This window comes from Phacochoerus africanus, chromosome 2 (genome assembly GCF_016906955.1).
Source record: "Phacochoerus africanus isolate WHEZ1 chromosome 2, ROS_Pafr_v1, whole genome shotgun sequence".
Classification (NCBI taxonomy): domain Eukaryota; kingdom Metazoa; phylum Chordata; class Mammalia; order Artiodactyla; family Suidae; genus Phacochoerus; species Phacochoerus africanus.
In genome coordinates, this window is record NC_062545.1 from 14,863,012 (window position 1) to 14,880,194 (window position 17,183).

The 17,183-nt window shown below is 46.0% G+C and overlaps 1 protein-coding gene across 5 annotated transcripts in view; it reads left to right on the top strand.

Moving 5' to 3' along the window:
- Window positions 1-15,904, top strand: part of ZBTB2 (zinc finger and BTB domain containing 2) — a 28,766-nt gene extending 12,862 nt beyond the window's left edge. For 2 of the 5 annotated variants that reach the window (XM_047769929.1, XM_047769930.1), the window contains exons 2-3: window positions 6,880-7,064; window positions 13,116-15,904. In XM_047769929.1, coding sequence (XP_047625885.1) covers window positions 6,892-7,064; window positions 13,116-14,487 — 1,545 coding nt within the window. In that variant the 5' untranslated portion in view covers window positions 6,880-6,891 and the 3' untranslated portion in view covers window positions 14,488-15,904. Of the gene's footprint in view, window positions 1-5,898; window positions 6,799-6,879; window positions 7,065-13,115 lie in introns of those variants that run through there. The other 3 variants (XM_047769932.1, XM_047769934.1, XM_047769931.1) reach the window with 2 other exon arrangements.
- Window positions 15,905-17,183: the final 1,279 nt, after the last annotated feature.

Genomic DNA, 17,183 nt, shown 5'->3' on the forward strand with positions numbered 1-17,183 from the left:
AGGGCCGAACTCGCAGCATACGGAGGTTCCCAGGCTAGGGGTCTAATCGGAGCTGTAGCTGCTGGCCTATGCCAGAGCCACAACGCCAGATCCGAGCCACGTCTGTGACCTACCTACACCACAGCTCATGGCAACACCAGATCCTTAACCCACTGAGCGAGGCCAGGGATCGAACCGGCAACCTCATGGTTCCTAGTCGGATTTGTTTCCGCTGCACCACGGTGGGAACTCCAGTAGTTTCTTTTTTTTTTTTAAACAGATGATACAAGTATTAGTATAAGTTTTTATGTGTATTCATATTTGCTCAAAATAAAATCAACTAAGAATTAAAATTTTTTGATTAAAGAAAATTGTCAAATTAGGGATTATGCAAAAAAGTTGGCTATATAACATCCATTGCAATGTCAAATTTATTCCTGTATTTTGTTTGGGTTTTATAGCATTGGAAAAAAATTAATTCACGTAGACGTAGCATTTTATGTCTTAACAATATTGTTAAAATCTTACCTTGCGAAACCAGTAGTTTCGATTAGCACTGAGGTATGGGGTGCAGAGTGAGCAGGCGCAGGTCACCTGGGGCCTTGGGAGCCATACTGAGGGATCTGGGTTTGATCCTGAAGCTAGCTGGTGGGGCATCACAGCAGGGTTTTCAGCCGGAAAGTAACAACAGATTTGCCCTTTGACGAGAAGGTTCTGGCTGTTCCATGTGATGGATTAGAGAGGCTGGAGCTGGCAATTCGATGAGTCGGGAGACAGAGTGAAGCCTTGGGGTGAGAGAGTGTAAGTTGATGGCATCAGTGTAAGGGGAGCCGGGGTTCCCAGCTTGGTCGAGAGGCGGAAGGTGGCTCATGCACTGAGCCGGGGATACAGACAGAACAGGTTTGTGTCAATGGCCTGTACTGCCTTTTGGGGATTTGAGTTGTTTGGCCCGGACTGAAATTAGGGTTCCTGTGGGACGGCCACATGGTTATGGACCGGATCACCCCAGAGAGTCTGCAAGGTGAGACATTGGCTGTGGACCAAAGGCAGAGAAGTGTCAGCCAAAGGAATGAATCCTTGACGGGGGTGAAAATAGAATAGCCAGAGGTGAGAAGCAAACCTGGAAGCCTGGCCCGAATACTTATGGAGCAGGAGGAAGGGCATTAGATGCCACAGAGAGGCAGAGGAAGCCACTTGTCCAGAGGGCTGGGGAACACGAGGTCCTCAGTGACCTTGGTGGGCAGGGCCGAAGGGGTGACGTGGTTGGTGGGGTGAGCAGTCGATGGTGGTGGGAAGAGCGGACGGCCACTTCCATTCCCGCTAAGGAGTGGGTAGCCTGGAGCGGGGCCAGCCCCGGAAGACGTGCAGCCTCAGCCCACAGCAGGTCAAGCCTCTTGGAAGTGACCGCCAAGGGGCCTCGGGGAAAAGGCAGTCCTGTCAGCCCCACCGGGGAGGGGCGGAGCTCCCCAAGATGCCCTCCGGGTAGAATGAAGGCCCAGTCCACCCCCCCACACCCCCATTTCTCAGGCTCTTTCACATAGGTAAGAACCTAGGGGGCTTTTTCTCCCTGAGAAAGGTCTTTTGGTCTCTAAGGTTTTTAAAAATTGATGTATATGGGGCTTTTCCCCCTCGTGTGAATTTTGAGCCGGATGACATGTTTTCTTTGTTTTTCCTCCTTTCATTTGGTTTTTCCATTTCTCAGAGATTCCAGACATGTGTTCTTCCCTCTATGTTTGAAAGATGTGTTCATTTCATTTCCTATTCTAGATGCTCCTAAATTGAGATCCTAAAATAACTAGTAGACTCTCTTAAAAAAGCAACATTTTGCAGTTTTATCATGACTATTCTTACAGTCTGAATAAAATACTTTGTTTACGGAACAAGGGAGAGCCATACATTTTGCTGGACTGAGGAGATATATACACACACACACACACACATATATATACCATTAATGTAAAAACCAAAAACCTCAGAATCATCCTATAATTGATAAGTTTGGTACAAATTATATGTCAAAATGTCTGTAAAACAAGCAGAAGAAAGAAAAATATTCACAACATATGTGACATGGGGCTCATTTTCTTATTATATAAATGGTTTTACAAATCCTTAAGTTATAAAAAGAAACTGATAGAAAATGGGCACAGCTCATGAAGAGAAACAAGAGAAAATAAAAATATACCTCAGTCTATCATAAAATCTGTAGAAGATAAAAAGTGATACTGGCAGAGATTCTTTAAAAAGTGATGATACCCCACGTTGGCCAGAGTGTGGAGGGTGGTGTGGAGGTGGAGGAACAACTAACTGTTGTGTGTCGGTAATATTTCAATCTCTTATAACAAGTATACACTTTAAAGTAACCATTAGGGGAGTTTCCATCGTGGCTCAGCGGAAACGAACCCAACTAGGATCCATGAGGACGAGGGTTCGATCCCTGGCCTCAGTGGGTTAAGGGTCCGGTGTTGCTGTGAACTGCGGCATAGGTCACAGATGATGCAGCTCAGATCCTGCATTACTGTGGCTGTGGTGTAGGCCAGCAACTACAGTTCCTATTCGACCCCTAGCCTGTGCACTTCTGTATGCTGCAGGTGCAGCCCTAAAAAGACAAAAAATAATGAGGATGCAGGTTCAATCCCTGACTTCGCTCCGGTGGATTAAGGATCTGTCATTGCTGTGAGCTGTGGTATAGGTCCCAGATGTGCCTCGGATCCTGGGTTGCTGTGGCTGTGGTGTAGGACGGCAGCTGCAGCTCCGATTCAACCCCTAGCCTGGGGACCTCCATATGCCGCGGGTGTGGCCCTAAAAGAAAAAAAAAACCAGTAACCATTAACATTTTCCTATTAATTTAAATAAACGTACTGGCACATAGTATGTTCCAACAAATCAGACGAAATCCCCAGTTTAAATCTCACTTCTCATACTTATGTATCCTATCATCTTGGACAAGCTCTCTAAGCCTGTTTCCTCCTTTGTAAAATTTGGGGAGCAATACCTCAAGTAGTTCAGCAGTTGATAGTAAACACTCCGTAAATAATAGCCACTTGTCATTACCATCAAGAGATAAATAGTAATGCGTTACTGTCCTTAGCAAGTGACCCCTGACGCTGTGTGAACGTGCTCGTGATCAGTCAGAGATCACGAGAAAGCAGCTCAGCCCAGTGTACTCGGAAAGGTGTTGGACTTCTTGTAGAGAAGGCAGGTTAGCAAAGGTGGAACAGGAAGATTTCTGCCACTTTTCAGATAAACCTGAAGACAAGTTTCTTAGGTTGTATCCTAGTGGAGGCCAGACTACAGCAGTATTTCTTTGTGATCCGGGTTACTCTGCCACCTGGCAGCCTCTCTGGCTTCAGAAAAAGCCTCATGCCTTGCCTTGGGTATGGCCATTAAAAAAAAGGAAAGAAAAAACAACAAAGAGCCCCGATGCCTTTTCTCTGTCTCTCCTTCCTGATCTTAGTGCCCTCGCCTTCCCTGGCTTACGTGGAAAGCACTGGGGAATCAAGTTCCCATCCAGGCCCTCAGTGGGCACCTGCAAGTGAGACTGCAGTCCAGGTCGTCACGCTCCCATCACCACAGACACGGGCGGCTCTAGCGCCTCCCAGACTTGGATACAGCTCTTGGTAGAAGACAGGCAAGCGGACATTCTGGAGTCTTGCTCTGTGACCTACTCCGTCTCCTAAAGTAGTATTCCACTTTGTACATTTATTTTGGGGCACATTTCTGAATCTGCCAGCTCATCCCTCGAGCAGGGAGGAGGGTGAGGAATCGAGCACGAGCTGAGTGAGGATCGATGGGTGGTGTGTGTCTGTGTTTGTTTCTAAGCTTATTGGTAATGCTTTCTCCACAGTCGCTTCCCTGATTCTCAAGTTAGGCATTACAGTTATCCAGTTTTTAACTTCTTTTATTTTGGGTTAACTGTAGATTCACATGCTGTTCCAAGAAATAATACAGAGAGAGCTCTTGTACCCTTTACCCAGCTTCCTCTAATGGAAACCCCTTACAGACCCGCACCATCACAAGCTGGGTATTGAGTGACCTGCACGCAGCTGGGCTGGAGGGCATTTCCTTCACGCAGAGCCCGCTCCTCCCTCCCTTCCTCCTTCCTTCCTTCCCTCCCTCTCTCTTTCTCCCTTCCTTCCTTCCTTTCTCTTTCTTTTTTTTTTTTCTTTCTTTCTTTCAATTTCTTCTTCATCTTTGTCCTTTTTTTGGCTCCAACCTTAGTTCCCAGGCCAGGGATCAAACCTGCACCACAGCAGTGACAGCGCCAGATCCTTAACCCACTGAGCCACCAGGGAACTTCTGTACTTTTCAAGCGTGTTATATAAATGGAATCATAGAGTATGTAACCTTTGAGGACATAATTCACCCAGGTTGTTGCACGTATCTGTAGATCATTTCATGTTGAGGCTCAGTAGTTTCCTGTGGTTTGAACACTCCACACTGTGCTTTTAACTGTTCACCCTCAAAGGACTGTTCACCCATTGAAGCATCTGGGTTGCATCTAGTTTTTGACCTAGGAATACAGGTGCTGTGAGTATCCACATACATTCCTACCAGCAATGGTCTGAGCAGTCCAGTTTCTCAGCATCCTTGCCAGCTTTGGATTGTTATTTTTTAGTCTGGCCACCTGATAGGCATGGAGTGAAATCACATTGTGGTTTTAATTTGCTTTTCCCTAATCACTGATGATGTGTCTTTTCATGTGTTTATTTGCCATCTGTACATCCTCTTCGGTGCAATGTCACTTCAGGTCTTTTGCCCATTTTCTAATTTGACTGTTTTTTTTTACCATTAAGTTTTAAGAATTCTTTATATATTCTAGATACTAGTCCTTTATCAATTTTTTTTCTCCTAGCCTTTAGCTTATCTTTTCATCCTCTTCCTCGGGTCTTCCTCGGAATGAAAGTTTTTAATTTTTATGAAGTCCAGTTTCTCCTTTTATGGACTGTACTTTTGATGTCAAGTTTTAAAACTCTACATCTAATCCTAGATTCCCCAAGATTTTATCCCATTTTTCCCCCAAAAGATAACTTGGTGTTTTACATTGGCGTCTGTGATGCATTTTGAGTTGATTTTTATATGAGGTGTGAGACTGGATCGAGGTTCTTTTCTTTTCCTTTTTCCTTTTGTGTGTGTGTGTGTCTATGGAAGTTCACAGATTGGGTGCCACTAGTTGAAAGTTATTCTTTCTCAGAGTTCTCTTGTGGTGCAGTAGGTCAGAGATATCAGGCGTTGTCACTTCAGCAGCTCAGGTCACTGCTGTGGTGAGTGAGGGTTCAGGTCACTGGCCAGGGCAATTTCCACACACTGTGGGCACAACCAAAAAAAGAAAAAAAAAAGTATTCTTTTCTTTCTCCACTGAATTATTTTTGTTCCTTTGTCAAAAGTCAATTGTACATATTTGTGTGGGTCCACTCGTAGATTCTCTGTACTGTTCCATTGATCTGTTTGTTTATCACTCTGTCGGCTTGAGTGATAAACAGGCTTGAATAGCGTAGCTTCGGAACACCTCAAAATTGGGTAGACTGATTCTTCCTTATGACTCTTTTAAAGGACTGTTTGAGATATCCTGGCATCTTTGCCTTTACACAAACATCTAAAATATTGTCATCTCTCTCTACAAAGAAAACGTTGCTGACACTTCATAAGAATTGTCTCGAAAACCCATATATCGAAGTAGAAAAAGCGATTTTTGTCATGTTGTCTTCCTAAACATGAATACACTGTGTCTCTCCATTTATTTAGATCTTCTTTGATTTCTTTCATCAGCATTTTGTAGTTTTCACCATATAAGTCTTACACATGTTTTGTTAGATTTACCTCTTTGTATTTCATTTTTGCATTGTAGATGATACAGTACTAATTACGGCGTCCGCATGTTCAATGTCAGTATGGAGAACTACAGTTGATTTTTATGTTTATCTTGTGTCCTGTGACCAAAATCATTTAATAAGTCCAGGAGGTTTTGTGGATTCTTGTTTCTTCCCTTCCAGTCCGTATGTCTTTTATTTCCTTTCTTGCTTTATTGCAATGGTTAGAACACCCAGTAGTCTATGGAATGGTGAGAATGGACATCCTTGCCTTATTCACAATCTTCAGGGGGGAAAAAAATCCCTTTCTCCCCCTAAGTGTACTGTTAAGTGTAATGTTGGTCTGTGTGTGCCGAGCTTTTATAAACGCTGTGGGGAAGGAGCAGTTTATTGACTTGCTGCATCGGCTCCCCCAGAGGCAGCCCCCCCCCCCACCCGCTAGTGGATAGAGGCCAAGCAGTTCTGTTGGAGTGAAGTATGAGGAACACAGAGCTGGGAATTTGGGAGTCAGAACATTCAGATTTAAATGTTGCCTCCCTATCTTCTGGCTTGAGGACCCAGGCGAACTACCATCCTGTGTCCACACCCTGTGGGGGTCATTACAGCCCCGCCAGGGGCAGCCCCAGCCCCACAGAAAGAGCTGGAGTAGTGCCCACGCTTAGTGAGACCTTCACCCTGCCCTGCTGTGGCCCCACCCCAGCACCTTGATTTACATACCTCTGTGGAAGGCTGGACAACTTCCGATGGATCCTGAGAATTTGCATTGAGACTCTTAAACTCAAAATGATCCAGGAATGTTTGCTGTCTCCAGGGCTGACTGCTCCTGTCTGTTTCCTGGCTCTTCCACTTCCCATCTGTGTAAACTCGGGCAAATCCTGCACGCCCCAGAGTCACCATGAGTTTCATCATCTGTAAAATGGGCGGAACGACAGAACCACTCCAGAGGGCCGTCGTGAAGACGGCGTGAACGCATGTAACCTTTCTAGCAGCGCCTGACATGTTAGCCAAGGTCATTACTGTTGGTGACTATGAAAGGACACATACTTATTTGTGAATCCTCTTTCTTAAAGAAAAATTGTTTGCTTTGCAGATTTTTTAAAAAATGGATTTGGCCAACCATGGACTTATTCTCCTGCAACAGTTAAACGCTCAGCGAGAGTTTGGTTTCCTGTGTGACTGCACGGTTGCCATCGGCGATGTGTACTTCAAGGCACACAAATCAGTTCTTGCTTCATTCTCCAATTACTTTAAGATGTTGTTTGTCCATCAGACCAGGTAACTAATGTGGTTGATATACTCTAATGCCTGTAGACTCTGAACTTCCGTGACCCTCCTTCCTGCTGTACCTGCTCTTTGCCCTCATCAGGACCATGCCTCTCGCCGCCTCCCCCTAGGCTCCTGGGTCCCCCGTTCCCCAGACCTCACTTGCCCCAAGGAGCCCCTCCACCTTCCGATGTCCTCACTGGGCGTCACCTGCACACTGGGTGTCACCTGCAAGGTCGCTGGATCAGGTCCACTACCAAGGCAGCTGCACCACCTTATTAACCCCTTCCTCTCTGTCCTCCAGCCCCTGTCCCCAGCCTCCTCCCTCCTGGTGGTATTTATCCTTGTCCTCTCATGAGAAGCTTGATGGCATCAATTCCCCCCCTTTCCTTCTTTTCTCTCTTAAGACTTCTCAGTCTCTGTATCTTGACAGGTTTTTTTCTTCCCATCTCTTTTCGATCTTGGAGAAAAGGTCCCTGGTTGTCTCAGGAGACAGTCTTTCCTCCTGTCCTCGTGCTCCCAGATCCTACTCCTTATTCTTGATTCTCTACTCGTCATTTTCTTCTCCTGCCTCCACGGCCGCCCTGCCTGTGAAGGCTCAGCACTTCCTTGACAGGCTGTCTACCTGCATTATGAAGCTTCTTCTCTATTTCACTACGAAAGCTCTTCCAAGAATGGTCCACGGCCTTGCCTCTCTTTCCTTCATCCCTCACTCTTCTTATCCATCGGCACTTGGTCGCCGCCCCATCCCTCCACTGAGATCCTTTCTCAGAGGCCACGTCTCCATCCTTGCGGGAACCACTGCTCTTCTCCCAGTCTCTGTCGCCCTTGTCCTCGGCGCAACATTTGCGATGGTCTTCTTCCTTCTTAAGGGTTGTCATCTGCATACTGATAACTCTGAGACCCCCTTGTTTTTCTGCCTTCTGCAGTTTTGGTGGGTTTGGTCCCCACGCTACTTTCTCTCTGCCTCTCCTGACAGATGCTCATCTTTTCCTGGATCTTCCCTCTGCTGGGAACCAGTTGACAGCTCTGACCTTGATCTTTCTGTCTCCAGCACTGTCTCCCAAGGCCCCAGGCTGCCTGCTGGACATCTAGAATTGAAAATCCTCTTGTATGTCATTGTGCATGTCTAAAACTGAATGGAGTCTTCCCTGAAGTCCCTCCTGACTTCCCTATGGTTTTTTTTTTTTTTTAATCCTCGAGTAACCCTTACTGAAAAGCTCTCCAAAATCAATCTGATCACTCCCCCAAATCGTGTTTTCTGCACAATTACCTTTCACATTAGCTCTTTCCTTCCCTTCTCACTTCCATTTCCCAAGCGTTGCTTTGAGTGGAATGTGCCTTTGATAGGAAACCTACCAGATTGTGTTATTCCTTTGATCGGAAACCTAGAGGAAACCCATCAAAAGATACACAGATGCCTCATTCTGTCTTTCAAAGCCCTGCCGGCTTGGGGCCTGACCACCTTCTGGCCTGTCTCTGACTGCACCCCCTCCGGACACCCCCACCCTTCACCTGAACCCCAAGTCACTGGCTCTCTGCCCACTAGTTCGCATCCCTTCTTCCACGATCACCCCCCCAACAGTCAGGTGACCCGAAGTGATCAAAAGTAGTTATCCGATCACATGTCACAGCACTTTTATTCATATGATTTTGTGAGAGCAACGTCCTGTCCTTTCCCCTTTTTGTTATTTGCATCGTTACTGCCCCTCCTGCTTATAAGATGCCCAGGGGCAGAGACTGGGTTTTACAGATGTGCTTGAACAGCACAGCCAGTAGTTTGGGGATTTGTAGATAATGGCCACTTGATAAATGTCGAGGGGGGCAGAATGGGGGATTAATGGGGTTAAGGGCAGGCGGAGGTGGCTTTATCTTGTGACCCTAAAGGTGCTCCCTTTGCTTTCATTGTCAGAGGCAGGGCAGCTAATGGGCACTTGAAGTCTCCACACAATAAATTACATTGTCTTGCAAAGGAACAGGTTTTCCTTTTGAGGAATAAATACAAGGTAGCGAGTTTTAAATAGCTGCAGGAAACTAAAGTGTAGAGCAGCAGGTAAATAAATACCTTTCTAACAAAGGAACTCAGCATCTGTGGAGTGAGGAGCTTCAAGTTGAAGCTACACTGTGTTATTGCCACAAAGCTGGCATGTGCCATTTGGGCTGCCAAGGCCGAGCCCAACCTGGGAAGAAGAGCTAATACCGGGCACCAGAGCCAAGCTTTTAATCCAGCGCTGTTTTTTTGGTTGGTTTTTTTGTTTTTGTTTTTGTTTTTGCAAGGCACCATGAACTGCTGGCTACTGTAGAAATAGACCAACACTGTTTTTTCACACTTAGCTTAGAGGGTGTTTTATGTCTACACCACTAGATGTCTCTGTCTTGTGCGCCCCACTCAAGTAAAGGTTTTAAATCCTGCAGGACTGCAGGCTTGGAGTGCTCAAAAATAAAGCGACTGAAAGATGGCTTTGCTACACACAGCCTCTGACAATGTCTAACATATCTTTAAATCCCTTATTTTCAAATCTCTTCAAGCCTATCTTTTACTTGAAGAAAAAGTTCGAAAATGCGAAAAAGTGCAGCAAAGTTTGAAAATGTAAATGACCGGGAAAGTTTATACAAAGGACTTGTAGCTACGCTAAAACTATATTTTTCCTCCATCAAATTGTTGCGTCACAAGTTCCTCGGTGGCTCAGCTGGTTAAGGATCTGGCCTGGCCACTGCTGTGACACGGGTTTGATCCCAGGCCCAGGAACATCCACACGCCACAGACTCGGCCAAAAAAGAGAGTGTTACATCAAACAGACACCTGCAAATCAAACCACTTAGGTGTACTTACATTGTAGAGAGAGATGTCCTTCCCAGAGGACTTGGAAATGACCAGAGTGGCCCGGATGGAGCTAAGGAATGGACAGAAGGACTAGCTGTTGGGGGGCAGGAGGACACCAAGGATAGCCATGGCTGAAACATGACATAAGGAGTTGGGGTTTTTTTGTTTTGTGTTGTTTTTTCTTTTTTTTGGGGGGGGTGGTTTTTAGGTCCTGCGGCATATGGAAGTTCCCAGGCTAGGGTTGGAATCGAACTGCAGCTGCCCGCCTACACCACAGCCACAGTAATGCCAGATCCTTAACCCACTGAATGAGGCCAGGGATTGAACCCGCGTCCTCATGGATCTGAGTTGGCTTTGTTACCACTGAGCCACAAGGGGAACTCCCAGAAGGAGCTTTTTAAACTAACTTTTTTAAGCATCTTAGTGTGTCTATATGCTTTCGCTTTAAGGGGGAAAAAATGAAGATGAAATCAAGATAAGCTGGTGTCCGGAAACCTCCGAGGGCCCCTGAGTCAGTCTCCCTCTAAGCCTGAAGTGTAGGCAGCCTTGTCCCTCCTTAGCCATCAGAAACTACACGTAGTTCTTTAAACTTTGAGAGGTTTATGTCCAGTCACTTCTGTCCTCAGTCAATAGACAGAGGATAACATATACAATAACAAACGAGGGAAAATTATAAAACTTGCAGCAAAGCTTTTCTGGCAAGGGGCCCGGCTTGGTATTCAACTCTCTTGGACACTGCCTTGGGTTTCTGGCCTTCCCCTCTCTTTTCCCTGGGGGCAGAGGGGCTCACGCTCCCCCACCCCCACCCCCACCCTGCCCGGAGGAACATTCCATCCCCGAAGAACAAAAGGTGCCCTGTGGTCTCCTGGGGTGATTTGCATCTCTAAAGGCCTATGATTTTCCCGTGTCCTAGGCCTTGGCCTGGCCCTGGAAAGATCTCTCGTCAAGTCTTCAATCTGCAGTTGCCTGTTGACCTCGAGAAAAGTATTCTTCACCACACCTAATCCCTGAAGCCTTATGTTAATATTGGATTTCCCTCCGGCATCTAAATATGTTCTATAGCACATTTATTTACCTTGGCATCGACCTCGGGCTTAAAGGGAAGATCACCTGCATTTGCATTTCTATTTAAAGGACTATAAATAATTAAAAGGACTATAAAAAGACTCCAAATAAAGACGGGAATGATCTGTGTGTCTTTTTGAAAAACAGGAGTCGCATAAACTCCTCGCGTCCTGTCAAAGGGGTGCCCGTTTTTACGCTTATCTTTAGTCTTTGGCTCCCATACTTTCCAGCAGTCAGACATTGTCCGTACGATTACTCGTGTGCACTCATCTGAAATATGGCTTGACAAAGACACACACTGATCGCAGTACAGGAATTACTTGAATCTGTTCTGGCACCAATTGCTATTAGTCACTCCCTCCCCCCCTTTTTTATCCGAATAAAATATTTCATTTAGAAGAGCGGGGTATTCTCTTACTGTTTTAGCATGTTGGAAAATGTTTGTTAATAAGATGAACAGCTAAAGGGGCCAAAAAGGGTCATATCAGTAATAAGTGGTGTCATCAAAAATGATTATAGGAGTTCCCGTCGTGGCGCAGTGGTTAACAAATCCGACTAGGAACCATGAGGTTGCAGGTTTGGTCCCTGCCCTTGCTCAGTGGGTTAAGGATCCAGCATTGCCTTGAGCTGTGGTGTAGGTTGCAGACGCGGCTTGGATCCCTCATTGCTGTGGCTCTAGCGTAGGCTGGCGGCTACAACTCTGATTAGACCCCTAGCCTGGAACCTCCATATGCCGTGGGAGCGGCCCAAGAAATGGCAAAAGAGACAAAAAAAAAAAAGATTATAAATTCTAAAGGCATTCAAAGAAGGTGTGTCTTTTGAAGAGTGTATTCACTGGGGGTGAGAGCACATATACTTCATGATATGGAAGTAGGTATCACTGATTTATAATGATGCATTAGAACTTTTGCCCTTTTTCGTGGTCTAAGGCTAGTTCTTGGGGCCTTTTTCTTATTGCTGCTTGAGTTGGGATGATGTTTCTGGAATGCTGCAAACACTGACATCTAAAAGTTACAAAATCGGTTTTCCACAACTGCTTTAGGTACCTCGGATAAATCATCTAACTTTTGGGACCTCCGTTCCCGTATCTGTCAAATGGGAATGACCGAATCTGGCACATTGTCACGGGCAGATGCGTTTGTTTTAATGCTCCGAAGGATCTTGGTTTCTATGCTTAGAAATTAGATTTAAATCCCAGTTCCACTGAGCAAGGTGTAAATTCCTTTGAGCCTCAATCCCTTATCTGTGAAATGAGAATTAATGGCAATTAACTGAGCTAATAATACCTATAAGTCCCCGCTGCAGTTCCAAGTGATGAGAATGATTAGATTTGATAAGGAACCAAGTTGTCTCCGAGCTGCTTTTAATGCGAACCAGCAATACTGGGACTGCGATCTGACTCCATCCACGCAAGACCGTGGCTTGCCTTCCCAGTTCTTCCCATGTCTACAGTGCTTCCACCTCCGAGCTGGAAAGAGCAGGGGGCTGCATAGCACTAGCAAAACAAGGTGGTGGGTTTTTTTTTTTTTCCTTTCTCACTTTTGTGGTCTTGCTCTTAGGCACTAGTCCAACTCTCCCTGTTATTTTATAAATGAGGAACCTGGCTAGTCAGATATATTGTTTGACTCTTAACTTAAAAGATCTGCTGGAGTTCTTTTGTGGTGCAGCAGGTTGGGGATCCAGCATTGTCACTGTTGTGGTTCCTGGCCTGGGAACTTCCATGTGCTGTGGGTGCACTGCCCCCTCCCCAAAAGAAAAACATAAAATGTCTTGTATATGATATAATTTTACATGGATTACTATGAGAAAAACTGCTTCAAGAGTTTATGAGACACTAGAAACTAACACAACACTGTAAATTAACTATACTTCAATTGAAAAAAGAAGTCTATGAGTTAAGACGCCACATTTTTTAACATGAATTTTCCTTTCTCAGACCTTTAACATATATTTATGTATTTCTTTCGGTTCTTAATAGGATCAAAGTTAAATTACCTAGGTTCCCGTTACCGTTCTCGAGTATTCCATTCCGTTTTATGACACTAACAGGGGATATGGGAGGTGTTCTTGTTGCGTTTGACTTTGTAAGTGCCCCATTTTTCCTTCAGGCTTTATGTTATCATTTGAGACGTGGGCTGACATTCGCTTACAGGCGTTGTACTTGTTTCTTGCAGTGAGTGTGTCCGTTTGAAGCCCACTGACATCCAGCCAGACATCTTCAGCTATCTGCTGCATCTGATGTACACCGGGAAGATGGCGCCTCAGCTGATCGATCCCGTTCGACTAGAGCAGGGGATCAAGTTTCTGCATGCTTACCCGCTGATCCAGGAGGCCAGCCTGGCCAGCCAAGGAGCCTTTTCTCATCCCGACCAAGTTTTCCCGCTGGCTTCCTCCTTGTATGGCATCCAGATTGCAGATCATCAGTTAAGACAAGCCACCAAGATTGCTTCGGCACCTGACAAACTTGGCCGCGAGGCCCGGCCGCAACCCCCCAGGATGAGCCAGGAGCAGGTGCCTGAGGCCTCGCAGCTCTCCCAGCTGCCTGCAAACCTGACCCAGGTGAATCGGACTCACATGACCCCCTCGGACCCGCTGCAGACCTCGCTGTCGCCCGACCTCGTCTCCACGCCCGTCCCCCCGCCTCCCCCCGGGGAGGAGACCAACCTGGAAGCCTCCTCCTCTGACGAACAGCCCGCATCCCTGACCATAGCCCACGTGAAGCCGAGCATCATGAAGAGGAACGGGAGCTTCCCCAAGTACTACGCCTGCCACCTGTGCGGGCGGCGCTTCACGCTCCGGAGCAGCTTGCGGGAGCACCTCCAGATTCACACGGGGGTGCCCTTCCCAGCCAGCCAGCCCGGCGAGAGCCGCGTGCCCCTGTCGCTCTGCAGCACCACGGCGGACCTGGGCAAAGACGCCATGGAAGTGCCTGAAGCGGGGATGATCAGCGACAGCGAGCTGCAGCACATCTCGGATTCGCCCATCATCGACGGGCAGCCGCACTCGGAGACGCCGCCGCCCTCGGACATCGCGGACATTGACAACCTGGAGCAGGCGGACCAGGAGCGGGAGGTCAAGCGGCGCAAATACGAGTGCACCATCTGCGGCCGCAAGTTTATCCAGAAGAGCCACTGGAGGGAGCACATGTACATACACACCGGGAAGCCTTTCAAATGCAGCACTTGTGACAAGAGCTTCTGCAGGGCCAACCAGGCGGCCCGGCACGTGTGCCTCAACCAGAGCATAGACACGTACACCATGGTGGACAAGCAGACTCTGGAGCTGTGCACCTTCGAGGAAGGGAGCCAGATGGACAACCTGTTGGTGCAGACGAACAAACCCTACAAATGCAACCTGTGTGACAAAACGTTCTCGACTCCCAATGAGGTGGTTAAACATTCGTGCCAAAACCAGAACTCGGACGTCTTCGCCCTGGACGAGGGGCGGTCCATTCTCCTGGGCAGTGGGGACTCGGAAGTGACGGAACCCGACCACCCGGTGTTAGCTTCCATCAAAAAGGAACAGGAAACCGTGTTGTTAGACTGAATGTTCCTTATCTTTTTAAAAAACCTTGTCATTTTTACACAGACTATCTTCCTTCCCTTCCCCCAATCCAGAACTGTAGCTCTCCACGTGGCATGAGACGAACGCGTCCCTGGCCCCTCCCTCCCTCCCCCGCGCCGTCCCCAGCGCCGTCCCCAGCCCCCTCCTCCGGAAAGGCTTTGTGCATCATAAACCTGGAACATATTCACTTTAATTCAGGGGATATTGGAAAGATAATGGTCAGTAGTACTTATAAACTCAGATTTTGAGAGGTTTTCGATTATTTAAAAGCATCCTTGGAACTAATGAAGGGTATTTAACCAAACGAAACCACGCGAATGGCAATTTGGTAACAAAGCTAAAATTATGACTTTCCCTGGGTAATAAGTCTTCCTTCTCAGAAAGATAGTGTCTGGAAATACAGCATGCTTCTTAGAAATACAGCGGGGCTCGGGACTATGCACAATCTCCAGGTGTGGGGAAACTTGAAACCCAAGAACATGTTCTTAGTATTTATCCTCCAGGTGTCTTATTTCAGAATGCATCCTTTGAGATTATGTCCAGTCAAGAAAAATCATTAGTTAAGAAATCTACTTGAACAAAACACAGAAGAGGAAAAAGTAATAATGTGATGGCAATCTGAATTTTTGGATACAACATGACATGCTGTGAGTTTGTGTGTTTGGAAGAGAAAATGTGTGGATACCGGCTGTAAACAGGTGAATGAATGCACATGCCTTATCTGATTGCTGGCTTTTCTCGAAGTTGAACAACAACAAAACACTGTGTTTTCGTTTCTGATAAATTTGTTGGTTGTTTTAAAAAATCGGATTTGAAAGAACTGTTCTGTAGGTTGTCTTTCTGAATAGAAAACGACATGCCATTCTAGCAGTTGCCAGTGGTAAATTTGTTTAGCACCAGTTAGCTGCTTTTAAATCAGTGTGTGTGCGCAGGACAAAGGATGCAGGAATATGCATCTTACAGGGGAAGCTATGAGCCGATAGAGTAACTTTAATGACTTTAAACGTCAATGCTAATAGTTCACTGGCAACATTCATGGAGGCATTAGAAATGGCCAAGAGAAATCAGGACAAAAACCTTAATTGCTCTTTGGGAAAACTCTGAATTTTGATGTTACAGTATCCAAATTTTTTCCCGACACCTGAAATTTCCTCCATTGGCCTGAAAGCATAAACGTTGTCCATTAATCTTCCCTTAGGCCAATAACAGAATGGTCTCACAAGACAAAATAGGAGCCAAAAATAAGGACCGAAGGGGAAAGGGAAGAGCAGTTAATAACTGTGCTGTATGTGTATGTTAAAAACTGAATATCCCGTCATCCTGTTTCATGTATAGTTGAGTTCTCAGATTTGTAAGTTTTTATACATACTTTCATTGAATAAACCTTTGATTAAATGGGTATATGATTTTATCTGCATCTTCCTTTGTCCACCCAAAAAGATGCAGGAAGGACAAATAGCGTTCCTGCTGTGTCTCCTTTCTCTCTTGAACTTTGGGCAACTCCCTTAACCTGAGTGGCACTTTCTATAATTGTAAAATGAAGACAATAACTGCACTGCGTCATAAGTTTGTGAGAATCAGGAGTTCCCATTGTGGCTCAGCGGAAACGAATCTGACTAGGATCCATGGGGACACAGGTTCGATCCCTGGCTTCGATCAGTGCATCAGGGATCCGGCGTTGCTGTGAGCTGTGATGTAGGTCACAGACAGACAGACGCAGCTCCAATCTGGCGTGGCTGTGGTGTAGGCTGGCAGCTATAGCTCCAATTCCACACCTAGCCTGGGAACCTCCATGTGTGCGGTACGGCCCTAAAGAGACAAAAAAATAAATAAATAAATAAGATTGTGAGAATCAAATGAGTAAATAAACAACATAAGAAGATATGATAAGAGTTCCCGTTTTTGGCTCAGCAATAACAAACCTGCCTAGTATCCAAGAAGACATGGATTCAACCTCTGACCTTGCTCAGTAGGTTGAGGATACGGCATTGCCCTGAGCTGTGGTGTAGGTCACAGACATGGCTTGGATCCCGCATGGCTGTGTGTAGGCCGGCAGCTGCAGCTCTGATTCAACCCCTAGCCTGTAAACTTCCATATACCATGGGTGCGGCCCTAAAAAAAAAAAAAAAGAAGATGCTCTAGAGAGTCAAAACTTGATTGGAGATGGTCTTATCCAACTGTCTTTTACAAAGAAGGGAAAAGACACCAAGAGGTATCTGCCTAAAGATGACAAATTCAGTCTATAAACCTAGACTATGAGATATTGAGAGATTTCCACCAATTTCATCCTAAAAAAGCAAAAAAACAAACAAAAAAACCCACTACAGTAGTCCCCATCTATCCCATCTATTCTCAGAGGATATGTTCTAAGAACTTGAAACCACAGATAGTACTGAACCCCATATATCCTGTGTTTTTTCCTATACATACATACTTCAATTGAATTTATAAATTAGACATAATGAGAGAATTTCTGAATTGCTAGCATCACTGCTCTTGCACTTTGGGGCCATTTTTAGAAAAATAAAAGTGACTTGAACATAGGTGCTGCAGTATTCTGACAGTCGATCTGGTAACCCAGATGTCCACCAAGTGACTAATAGGCTGGATACACTGGAGAAAAGGATAATTCACATCCTGGGAGGGATGGGGTGGGCAGCCCAGGATTTCATGGTGCT